At 34.8% G+C, this 13082-nt stretch overlaps 1 protein-coding gene across 1 annotated transcript; it reads left to right on the top strand.

The window, feature by feature from the left end:
* The first annotated feature begins 8332 nt into the window (after window positions 1-8332).
* On the top strand, window positions 8333-11166 carry LOC145101491 (obg-like ATPase 1). The gene is made up of 12 exons (XM_079038704.1): window positions 8333-8519; window positions 8853-9020; window positions 9170-9293; window positions 9386-9477; window positions 9556-9654; window positions 9742-9855; window positions 9935-9999; window positions 10089-10205; window positions 10299-10374; window positions 10471-10563; window positions 10691-10741; window positions 10838-11166. Exons 1-12 carry the CDS (start codon window positions 8433-8435, stop codon window positions 10934-10936), a joined length of 1185 nt encoding a protein of 394 aa, XP_078894830.1. The 5' UTR covers window positions 8333-8432; the 3' UTR covers window positions 10937-11166.
* The last annotated feature ends 1916 nt before the right edge of the window (window positions 11167-13082 follow it).

The raw sequence follows: 13082 nt of genomic DNA, 5'->3' as shown, positions 1-13082 counted from the left end.
GACCAAATCAGCTACAAATTACAAACACATTTTTATAGTTAAGATTAGAAGTCACACATACATTTTAGCTTTTATAGTTAAGATTACTAGTGACGCATACATTTTAGATGTATGGATCCCATATACCATAAAAAAATACTCTCCCTTATAATAACCAATATTTCTGAAATTATCAGCTTATGATCAAAACAGAGATATTTGAAAATGTTGTACCATTTTTTAGTGTACAACATAGGCTCATATTTTATATATAGGGAATTTCAAAAATGTGTTTTCTTTTTTTCAAATTGATGTCATCTAATTGATTTTCGAAAATCCTTGGGTATTATTTTTTTTCCGAAGAACATGTACCTAGGGATGAGCATATGGACCGGGGAATCGGCCGGAACCGGTACCGGAATCGGAACCCGATGGAACCGGTCGGGCCGGGACCGGGATGTTATTTTTGTGGATTTTTGGAACCGGGAACCGGTAGGAACCGGAACCGATATAATCGGAACCGGTAGAACCGGTAAAAACCGAAACCGTATGATGCTATTTTTCGAGGACCGGTTCCAACATTTGAAGACATGACAAGAACCGGTAGGAACCGGGGACCGGTAGAACCGCCGGGCCGGTTCGGTTCTTGATTTTGGCCGACGCCGGTTCCCGGTTCCGGTCCGGTTCGGGCCGGTTCGGTCCTTTTGCTCATCCCTACATGTACCAAACATATAAAAAAATCTATGAAATTTCTTGTTCGCAATCATTTTGCACTAAAAGAAATATGTTATTATTTGTTTTGTTCTAAAAATCATGAACATTCTATCTTCAAAACACTTGACAAAGTTCGAAAATCATGAATAAGCTCGAAAATAACAAACAAGTTAAAAACTGATAATATTTTCGAAAAACTTTTATATCTTTTACTAATGTTAAATTTTGGCAAAAAAAATTTACATGTTTTATGTGGTCGTGAGAGTACCAAAACAATAGAAATGGAGTCAACGAATGAGTTATTTATGTCTATGAGATTATGACATGGTGTTTTTAGGTTAACGGACTACCACCCACAACAGTGGATAGAGGTCTTAACCGATCGATTTCTCAACACTCTTCATCAATTAGTTGTTGGAATTGTATTTTGGACAACATATCGTCTCATCCACCATACGACCATGCACAAAGATATGGCTAGTCATATGTAATATCCAGGAGGCTCTAGATAGGTATGATTCCGAAAATGCTGAAAAGCATTAATGTTTTTTTATTTATTGTTTTGACAATCTTTCAGGTGAAAGCGTGTCAAAGATTAATATTTCTCATGAAATATTGTCAAACAAGATATATAAATTCATCACTAGTTATTTTGGTTCACAATAATCCATTATGTATGAGAATTATAAATATATACAAAATTTGTATAGGTAACAGTACAACCAACTAATGCACAATATACAACAACTATATCAATGCGTAAATTGCTACTTCAATCTCCCAACTTTGTATATATGTCACTTGAAAACCCTCTATTTTTTAAATTATATTTTCCATCCCTTTACTTTTTAAAATATCACTTTGACCCCCTCCACCTTCAAATTTGTAAGATGTCACTTTTACCCCATTCGTTTTCTATAAAATGATATTTTCCATCCCTTTACTTTTTAAAATGTCAATTTCAACCCTTCCACCTTCAGCTTTGTAAGATGTTGTTTTTACCCATTCGTTTTCTAAACTTTCGTGTTTATCCCGCGTCCTCAAATTTTCCTTCATCTACTTTGTATAATGCCGATTGTACCACTTCTTTTAAAGTTATGCCACCAATATTTTCATGGATTATTCAAAAACCATCCAACTTACAAACTTATATTTAAACATTTGAGAATAACATTCAAATTTATTGTAACATCCCAAGTTTTGTCATTTGTAGTCCCTGGGCATGGAAAGATAAAGTCAGTGTTGTAAAAATCGGTCTAGGCGGCCGATTAATCGGCGCCTAGACGTTTGGCGGCCTCCAACCGCCTACGAATAGGTGTTAGAGGGTTAATTAATCGGCTCTGGTCAATATCGATCAAAACCGGTCCAATTCAATCCAAATCGGACTAAATTGGACCAATTCGGACACCTAATCGGACCAATTAAATATAAGAAACCCGCCAGCTCAAAGGAGCCAGCTCACTAACACTACCTGGTTTGGTTTTCTAAGAGATACAACCTCCTTTTATAGAATAATTTTGCCACTACAAGATGCTCCCACCAGCGATGTGGGATAAACTTATAATTGTTTCATATCTCTACTTTGCATCTCGTTCTTCCCTACTTATCTCGTTCTTCGGAGACGCTACCTCCGACGATGTGTAAACGAACCTTGCTACCTCCGATATCGTATAAACGAACCTCGACAACTCAGATTAACGAGGTTGCAAGTGACGGTTGGAACAGGTGACAGAAATCCCATCAACACGAAACTAGTCTGAATTTGTTTTTGGTGTACGAAGGTTTGTTCTTCAATCTCTACTCAAATTAGCTGGTAGGGTGTGTTTTGTTGGTAAAATCGATCCTCTATCGACTCAAATTGGTAAAATTAGCTTAATGTACTTGTGAAGAACCCAAAGAATGATTTTACACAAACCCGATTCTTTGGAATTTGTTTCATATACACTTGATTCATTGTTTGATCACTGGGAATTACGATTTCAGTGATTTTGGTCATACAATGCTTAATAGAAATTTCAGTGATATAGATGATATGGTTGTTTGATAATTAGCATGCCAAGTGTTTGTGTAAATGCTTAAGAGAAATTTCAGTGATTTTGTTCATATAATGATTTGATGGTCTAACAACATTCATAGGAGCTGAAATGTTAGTGATTTTGGTCATACAATGCTTGGATTTACTTTTTTAGTTGCAGCCTATGATATAAGGTACCGAATGGGGGTTGGATACAAGGTGAATGTTGATGGAAGTGTTATAGAAAACTACTGGGAACAGCTTGCACAAGAAACCGAACCAGTAGATGGAAAGATAAGAATACCATATTTAGCTGTCATTAGAGGCATCAGGTAATCAATCCCCCTTTCTCATATATTAATACATATTATACAAATTACATTTCTTACATTGTTGATTCATCCATTCTTCAATATTGTTGGCTTAATTAATTGTTTAACAGGAGAGCAATCAACATATGAAGGGATGTGAGAGTGAGGTCATCGTTAACATCACAAGAGTCTTCAAAGTCAAAGCAAAAAGGAATCAAAACAAGTTATCATTTATAATGATATATTTATTAATGATATATGTATTAGTGTTATATTTAATGTTAAAATCTTAAGATTATTGTTATATTTCTTAATTTTTTAATAATTAATGGTCCCCAATTAATCTCCGCCTAGCGGATTAATCCCTTGACCCCAGTCCACCGATTAGCCTACGTCGAGCGATTTCTACAACCTTTGGTAAAGCCATGAAGAGCCTAAGGGCTAAATTGTAATTTAGGGACCAGGAGGAGTACGATGCGCGTGCATAAGGGTACGTTGAGCGTACTAGGGCGCGCCCTAGTACGTTGGGCGTAAACTTGTGTACGTTGGGCGTACTCATAGGCCATAGCAAAAGGAAACCCTAATATCTCGGGTTGGGGGCTATATAAACATCCTTATGGCTCATTTTCTCTCCTCCTTCTCAGCCTCCATCTTCCAAAAATGTCCCCAAACCCTAGTTCTTGTGTGTGAGAGTGATTTGGTGGGTATTTCGAGCTCTTGAAGAGGAAGCCATTGCAACAAATAGTTAAAGAAGGAGATTGGCTTGTAGATATGAGATTGTGTTGTGCCCTAGAAGCTACAGGATGTAAAAAGTTTCAAACTTTATACTTATAAGTCATAGATCTAGCTTTTCTAGCATTATGGAACCATTTCTTGTCCCAAAAACCCTAATGTGGTGCATGATGCATTTTGGACGAGATAAGTTGTCCTTCTTGGACCTTGAAGGGGTCTCAAGTGATAATAATGAGATCCCAATGGCTTAAGATGTCCCATACATGTAATAGAATGGCCTTAATGGATTAAGACCTTGGATTAAAAGCTTTTTGGATGTCCAAAGTGATAAAGTTTGAGACTTTATGAGTCCTAGGCACATTTGGTCACAGGATCTGGAGTTTGGGCTTAAGTGCTTAAGCCATTAAGCACTTATTATGGTTTTGGTGAAACCTAACGTACTTGGTCAACCACCCTGATGGTGGTCAACATCTGGACGAGTACGCCCCGCGTACGCCCTCTGTTGGGCCTTTGACAATTGGGCTTCAGTTGTTGGGTTGTTTATGGACTAGTTGGATTTGGGCCTTTGCTGTACTTTATGAATATAATGTTTTGGGACAAGCTTTGATAAGGGATCTTGGAGTAAGGCCCAATTAGGGAGTTGGGCCGAATTTGGTAAATTGGGCCAATAATGGGTTTTGCTTAAGGGCTTTCAAGGTTAGGGAATTGGCATTGGGCCTTCGCCCAATAAAAGGAATGGACATGATGGATTGTGTGGACCCTAGTCAAGATTGTTATGTTGTGTAACGACTTGGTATTTTTTATGTTATAGTTCGGGATTTCCAGGAGTGAGATAGCGGTTCGAGAGCTCGTTTCTTCAGTTAAGATCGGCGTGCAAGGTGAGTTGTCCTCACTGTACCCAAGGGTCTAAGGTACCAAGGCCGACCCTTGGATTTGTTATTTGGGTTTGTTACTAGTATGATCTATTAGTTCGGTATCTTGGTAGATAGGATGGTTATATGCTAGTGTGATATGTTACATGCTAGTTTACATGGTTTAAAGGATCTTAGGATGAATATGCTTAGTGATCTGTAGGTCGGTTTGACTGCATGTGGAATGTTATGTAGTTGCCTGTTATATGTGCACATGTTTGATTGGTAGTGGAGGGTATTCTATCCTGAGGATGATAGGACCCTAGCATGTTGTCTTTATAGACTGTTATATGATTATCTGATATAGATGCACATGTTTAATTGGTTATGGGGGCATTCCAACCCGATGGTTGTGGGCCGAGAGTATTCCATCTCGAGGATGATTGGACTCATAGTATGTTGGCATTCCAACCCGATGGTTGAGGGGCCTGAGGTATTCCATCCCTATGGATGATTGGACCTATAGTATCTAATATATATGTATTGTGTGTGGGCATTCCAACCCGATGGTTGTGGGCCGAGAGTATTCCATCCCGAGGATGATTGGACTCATGGTATGTTGGCATTGCAACCCGATGGTTGAGGGCTTGGGGTATTCCATCCCGATGGATGATTGGACCCATAGTATGTTGTTTGTTATTTTATGTGTATGGTTGTATGTATGGGTATTTTGGGGGTAACTCACTAAGCCGTGGGCTTACAGTTTCAGTTTATTGTTTCAGGTACATCAGAGGATCGCGGGCGAAGGCGTGATCGTACAACCCCTCATGTTTTATTTATGTTTCTAGGATGAACTCTGATATTAGACTATTTTGAAAACAAATTTGTAATAACTGCTGATTTTAAATGTTTTGAAAAGTTTTAAATTTAGCATGATTTCTTTATGGGTGTTACATTTATGTCATAAAACAACATCATAAGCTTTAAACATTTAGTAAGAAGTATGCGATACATACACAACTACTTAAACAACCCAAGTTAATCTCATGTGCAAACTCAAAACAATGGTATGGACTCCGGGTTCATGTATAGTTAGCACATAATAAAACCACACAAGTTTTGCATAAGTCTAAAGCTAGGTACTAGTAGACTAGATCATATGGGAGTTAGAAAGACCATATTTGCATATGAGAGCCCAGGGGCGGATCCCTTTAGGGGCCAGGAGGGGCCATGCCCCCCCCCCCCCCCCCCCCCCCGCCTGTTTTTTTTTGCTTTCTAATACCAAAAAAAAAAAAAAAATACAAATTACCTTCCTAGTTTATGGTAAATGCTAATGTTGGGCCCTCACGATTTTTAGGTAATTACTAATGTTATGGCCGTCCTGATTTGCAAAAGGTTAAGAGGAGAAGATAAGCGTATCAATGAATCGAATTTTAAAATTATTAATCTAAGAATTAAAATGTATTTTCTGTTGACAAACATAAACAAGCAAACAACAATCACTTACCATTAAGGAGATAAAATAGGAAGAAAAATAGGAGAAGAGAAGTTACAGAAAATAAAAAGATTACATTGCCAAAAGTAAATAAATAATCTTCAAAAAATTAAAAGAAAACCAAGTGAGATACAATGAGAGAATCATCCCTTCCACCGGAGAAACAAACAACGATAGCAGTGGAAGAGCAACCATGCTCGCCAATCTCAGCCTTCTTGTCACCTTGCCTCACCCCCCATCGCCGCTGAGATAGGTATGCATTCTTCTTCTTCTTCATTTGTGATAATATATTAATTTTGCTTTTGCGAATTAGATTTGGGTTGTGTATATGTATTTTCTTTTTGTCATTGGTTGTGCTTTGATTAGGCTACCCGGAGTGGGCGTCTATGAAGATGCGTGATGCTGATGTGGCATGCCTGAAGATGCGTGAACACCGCCCCAAGGACCGGTGTTCTTGGTGTGGCGTGGATCGGAAGACGGAAGAAGACGGAGCTTCCTATTGGTTGGTTGCTTTTTTTTGCCCCCTATTTCCGGTGGTTTTGCTTTTAATCCATCGAATTAGAAAAAAGAAGAAGAAGAAGAAAGGAATGGACCCGTTTTACAGAGAAATCGGGTGAAGAAGACAACCGGATGCACATTTTATATGATTTAATTCAAATTACCTATTTGGTCCCTGAGATTCTGGCATTTAATCTTATTATACCCTTTCACTTTTATTTGAATTATGTTAAACCCTTAACTATATGTTTATTTAATTTTAAAAATTAATAATATGTTTATTTGATTTTTTAATTAGTAAAATGATTACTTAAGTTTATAATAATGTTTTTTTTTTAATTTAATCTAATGTTTTAAAATTAAAAAAAATAAAAAAATAAATATTGTTAGTGGTGACCATTTCCAAGGTTTAGTGGGTTGGTGGTGGGTTGGGTGTGAAGCTGACGTGTCGCATAAGTGGCAACACTTTTCCGGTGGGATGGGTGTGACCACTCTCCATAGCCTTATACACAATGTCAGATTAAAGTTACTGTGAGTCTATGACCTAAGACTTTATGACGTATATGACTTGTCTCTCTTTTATACCCTTTTTATATATTTTTTATAATGGATTTGGTAATACTAATAAAATAAATAAATCATGTCTCGCATACAACTCAAATCAATTGATTTCATTTATTTATTGTTATACGTTTTCTGTAAGTATTATTTTGTACTAATGTTATTTATACTTTTTTATTTTCATTATTTAAGTGTAATATATTATTCTTCTCTAACATAGTTGCTTTCTTTTTATAATTTATATTAACAAAGTTACGTGTATTATTCCTATTAGGATTTAAAAATATATAAAAAGGATATATATATATATATATATATATATATATATATATATATATATATATATCCTTTTTATATATTTTTAAATTTATTAGAATATTAGGTATATGTTTAATTTTCTATCACTCTCCTATTAAGATTCGACCCCTCCTTTTCTATCGCTTATGTTCCGCGCCTGTGAGAGCCTACCATAATGCTACTCACAAAGCATAATTTTGATAAAGAAAAACAAGCTTAGGGATCATAGAGATGGTCATACACAAGTCAACCCGTCATAATATCTGAATGCACAAGTATGGTGCTCAAAACAAAACAAGTTAACCAATTCTATCTAAATGCATGCTCAAAATAATTTTTAGTTCAAAACAATAGTTTTCCAATAAATATAATCATTTCAAAATAGATTTGTAGATGCAACATTTAATTATAATATAATCATACTCAAATCATATAGTAAGATCACATGAAATTATCAAGTCTAAATAATGATGTATTGAGGGTGTATTTTTCATGTTTTAAACTATATAATGTTAAAAATGGGTTTATTGATTTTTTTTATATATGTTTGAAAGTGTTTTTATAGGATCTTATGATTTTAATTCAATCTTACAATTATGATATTTACAATTATGATATTGTAAAACGAAAACGACCGTATATGGAATTCATATCTTGACAACCTTGATCCAATGGATAATATCGTTGGCATCCATCATTTCACATATATAAATGAACTGAAATCTATAATTTAGCTAGAAAAATATTATTAAGAAAATGAAAAATATACAATAAAATGATAAAAGTATGTGTTTTTGTGTTTTATCCATTAAAAAAATAAGAAAAATAGAATCGCCTCTTTATTCCGTCCGTTCGTATAAGAGGCTAGATGCAAATGTCTTGTTGTTGTATAAACCCTAAAGAAATCTTGAACGCACTCTCGTTCCTGCAGCCTCGCTCCTGCTCCCGTGCTTCTCTCGTTTCTGTTTGTAAAAGGAAATATGCCTCCAAAGGCTGCGAAATCGAAGGAAGCACCCGTAGAAAGGCCAATCCTTGGTCGTTTTTCATCGCATCTGAAGATTGGGATCGTTAGTTCCTGTTAACTCTCACTGTCATGAATCGCAATCATTATTTGATTCATGCTTATTTTTATACAGTTTCTAATCCAATTCAGTGTAATTCAGTATGATTTATTCGTTATTACGACAAGTATATGATAGGGAGTAGTAGTACTATATGAAGTCATAAACTTCAAGCTTTGACTATTGGTATCCTAAATAGTAATCCTAGATGATGAAATAAGGGTCTTTGCTTCCTTGCTACTAATAAAGGAGATTACATCTTCATTTTTGTGCGTTGGGACTCCAGATTGTAGTTAAATTGCCTGATCTGGGATTTGTTACAATGTAAACTGTTTTCAGGTGGGATTGCCGAATGTAGGGAAATCTACTCTCTTCAACACTCTCACTAAACTGTCGATTCCTGCTGAGAACTTTCCATTTTGTACCATTGAACCTAATGAAGCTCGTGTCAATATTCCTGATGAGCGTTTTGAATGGCTTTGTCAGCTATTCAAGCCAAAGAGTGAGGTAATATATATTATATATGGAAGCATCAACATATAAACTGTTCATTTGAATGCTGAATGAGTTTTTATTTGATGATCTACTCTTAGCTTCCAAGTAAATTAACCAAAATTTTGGCTTGTATTCATGTCTAGTTTTTGTTTGCTTGTTAGATCTCTGCATTCTTAGAGATACATGACATTGCTGGATTGGTTAAAGGTGCTCATGAAGGACAAGGGCTTGGAAACAATTTCTTATCTCACATTCGTGCAGTTGATGGGATATTCCATGTTTTACGTAAGAGTACATATTTGTTTTTTGTATTGAGGATTTGCTTATTCATTTTCAAAGTGTGAAAATGTTTCTTGTGGTATGTTTTTGTAAAACAGGTGCATTTGAAGACCCGGATATTATACATGTTGATGACATTGTGGATCCTGTAAGAGATTTAGAGGTTATAACTGCAGAATTACGGCTGAAGGTGCGTTCTCATTTCTTTTTGGATGCTTATTCCTTGTATGATTTAGATCCATAACAATTAACATCATATATTGTAAAGGATATTGAGTTCATAAAAAGAACAATTGAAGATCTTGAAAAGAGCATGAAGAGGAGCAACGACAAGCAGTTAAAAATAGAACTTGAATTGTGCTTGAAGGTATGTATCTTCATGGATTTACTATGTATTTTTTAATGTATATTTACTTGATTAAGAGTCAAATGTACGCGACTTTGTTTTGTTAAGGTGAAAACATGGCTGGAGAGTGAAAAAGACATTCGTTTAGGGGAGTGGAAAGCTGCTGAAATTGAAATACTGAATACCTTTCAGTTGCTCACTGCAAAACCTGTTGTTTATCTGGTAAATTCATTTGTTCTTGAATGTCTATTGTTATGCTGATAATATTGAAATCTTGAATACCCTTTACACATTTGTTCAGGTGAATATGAATGAAAAAGATTATCAGAGAAAAAAGAACAAGTTTCTTCCCAAGATTCATGCTTGGTATGTGTGATTTACTTTTTACATTTTTAATCATCATGAAAGACAATTATTTAGTGATTTAACTTTTAAGTTTTTTTATTTTGTACTAGGGTGCAAGAGCATGGGGGCGAGACAATTATTCCTTTCAGTTGTTCTTTGGAACGGAATCTTGCTGATCTTCCAGATGATGAAGCAGCAAAATACTGTGAGGAGAACAAGATCCAAAGGTCAGTTGAGATGATGTTTTCTTGAAAATGATATGCTTATTTTTTGTTGGGTATTTTTGGTATTATTATAATCAAATATGGAATGTGGCACAGTGCTCTTCCAAAGATAATAAAGACTGGATTTTCTGCTATTAACCTTATCTACTTCTTCACTGCTGGACCTGATGAGGTAATTTCTTTTCTATAAACATTAAAAAAGAAAAACCTTTGCTTCCGAGATTGCTGTATAGTTTAAATTAAAGATGACGTGGCAATTGGGATGCAGGTGAAATGCTGGCAAATTCGGAGGCAAACAAAGGCACCTCAAGCTGCAGGAGCAATTCATACTGATTTTGAAAGAGGGTTTATCTGTGCAGAGGTTATTACTTGTCTTCAATCTTATATAATAATATACAATTTATGTTTCTGAATCTTTCAAGTATTGAATATTTGAATTTGATTTTGAGGATGATGATGAGAATCTGTATGTTTTGATGCTTTTGTAGGTAATGAAGTTTGAGGATCTTAAAGAGTTGGGAAGCGAGTCTGCTGTTAAGGTATTATCCATATGATATGTGGTTGAATTGATTAAGGGGAAGGTTTTTTTTTTTTTTTTTTTTTGAGTTAATGATGAGTTAAGCACTTGATTGCAGGCTGCTGGGAAGTACAAGCAAGAGGGAAAGACTTATGTGGTTCAGGATGGTGATATTATATTTTTCAAATTTAATGTCTCTGGTGGTGGGAAGAAGTAAGAGAGAGAGAGAGACAGGTATTATTATCCTCTGCATGTTTCTCTGATTTAAACAACCAAACAAACAAACTCTGTATCTGAGAGAGTCTTTAGGGAAAGAGGTTTTTTTTTGGTGCTACTGTGTTTGTTCCTTTGACATAAGTTGTAATCCTTTGTTTTGAAGATGACTGAATGAATATTTGTATGAAATAGAGAAATGAGAGATGCATGTCATGCCATCTAATCATCAAATGAGGAGTTTCTATTTTTATTTTTTTATTTATTTATTTTTCATGTTATAGCTCAATTGCTCGTCTCCCCCAGATAAGAAAGAACCTTAAATATGATTACAGTTGCAGTTTTTTGATGGATTTCTAAATTAAAATAAAGAGGAAATTATGCTGAAGAGCAATGTGTTTTATTATTTTTACTCAAACAGACAATGTACTCGTGAATAGCTACAGCTACTAGCTACCTAGTTTTGCTAAGCAAGCCCTTAAATAATATACAGAATTACATTATTGCCCTTGTCTTCTTCATTACTTATAGAAGAAACCCTGAAGTCAATTCAAATTTATTAGCTTCTTTTTGTTCTTTTCAAGCTACTTTAGAAATACCCATCTGGATTTAACGAATCTTTAAACATTTTTAGAATCTAGTTTTAGACAATTTTACATTGTTTGATCAGATGTATGCATCTTAAATTCTTTCCGATTTTCTTCATTACAGTCTTGGTTTCTTAAATTTAATCATAGGGAAGTTTCTTTAAAGTCGAAAAAACAATATTATTGATGAATTGGAGTCAAACTTGATCCACTTGTTATTTAATCGTCTGTGTGCGTTAACTAAAGGATACTCGAAATCGTAGATAGGTATTGTGTTCTGGAACTTTTGGTTTTGTAACCCCAAATTGATGCTTCAATGACTCAATGAGCAAAAGAAAAATCGTATTTTGTCAAATATTGACGAACATGATTATGTTTTTTGTTTGATTATATTTTTCTATAATAAGGTTTGATTTTAAAAGATGTTAGTATTATTTGTGTTGTAATTATATTGGATATACAGATAAAAGATTCTTAAGAATGAACACCAAGAAATGAAGATGATAACAGCAAAACGGTCAGTTGGAATGATTTTAACAGCCCAGGGACCAACGTGACATAAAACTTTTTCACGGACCATAAATGTTAAAATTGGAAAAAGTGTACTTTATCCAAAAAAATCATATAACCACATGGACCAAAAATGTAATTTTGTCTAAATAAAAATTACATATTGAAACGTTCTAAGTTTGAAAACTACCGAGATAAAATAACTAAAACCTTATGAGCGACAACTATGTAGTTTAACAAATACTAAGGCCAAGGTCGTAGTCTCGTAGACATTCTATGTAAATAGATGATGATAATGCCTTAAAGTTCTTATATGAAATTTTAATTCATGAACTACTTAAGTAAAAATATCTTACATGGATAATGATATAGGTTCTTGGTATATATTGTCCCATGGATCCATACCTTTATCCAAAAGCTAGAAGGGCCCATATGTGAAATTATTTCACATATCACGGGTTTTCAAAAGTCGAGTTGTTTGGATGTTCAGAAGTCTTCAAGAAGTCCCCACCACTTGTTAAAAGTATCTTTATAATTATCAAGATTGTCGGCCACATGTAACAAATTAAATAATGGCCCTTGTTTAAATGTCATCGCTTACGTTTTTATTCTTGTCCAATAGTTTGTAAGTCCGTCTATATAAGGGCATAAGTTCTAAGTTTGAGATCATCGAATTCATTCACCTACAATCACCACCACTACCATTGTATCAAAGCTTCCGCAGTATTTTAATAAAGAGATGTGTTCTAAGTAATACTTGTACTTTTAAAGTTTTAGTTTTTGAGCTTTTAGTATAATATAAATATTCCTGGCAACGTAATTTTTATCTTGGTATCAGAGCTTTGAATCAAAACGTTCTTAGCTCTATGGAAGGCTAAACCCCTAAGGTATATTCAGGAAAAGGCAAATCTTGTTCCAGCAGAGATACTTTATTCAAACAATAGGAGTACTACAAGACATAGAGTCTATGACACTCCTCTGAGCAAAGAATCCTATGTGTTGGAGAAAATCAAGTTAACCTTCGGCTGTGTGATCAAGAAAGCTACCAGAACT

The sequence above is a fragment of the Lactuca serriola genome, chromosome 4 (genome assembly GCF_051521515.1).
Source record: "Lactuca serriola cultivar US96UC23 chromosome 4, Lser_US96UC23_V15, whole genome shotgun sequence".
NCBI classification, from domain to species: Eukaryota; Viridiplantae; Streptophyta; class Magnoliopsida; order Asterales; family Asteraceae; genus Lactuca; species Lactuca serriola.
The sequence above is the reverse complement of the archived record's forward strand: the minus strand, read 5'-3'. Positions and strand labels throughout refer to the sequence as shown.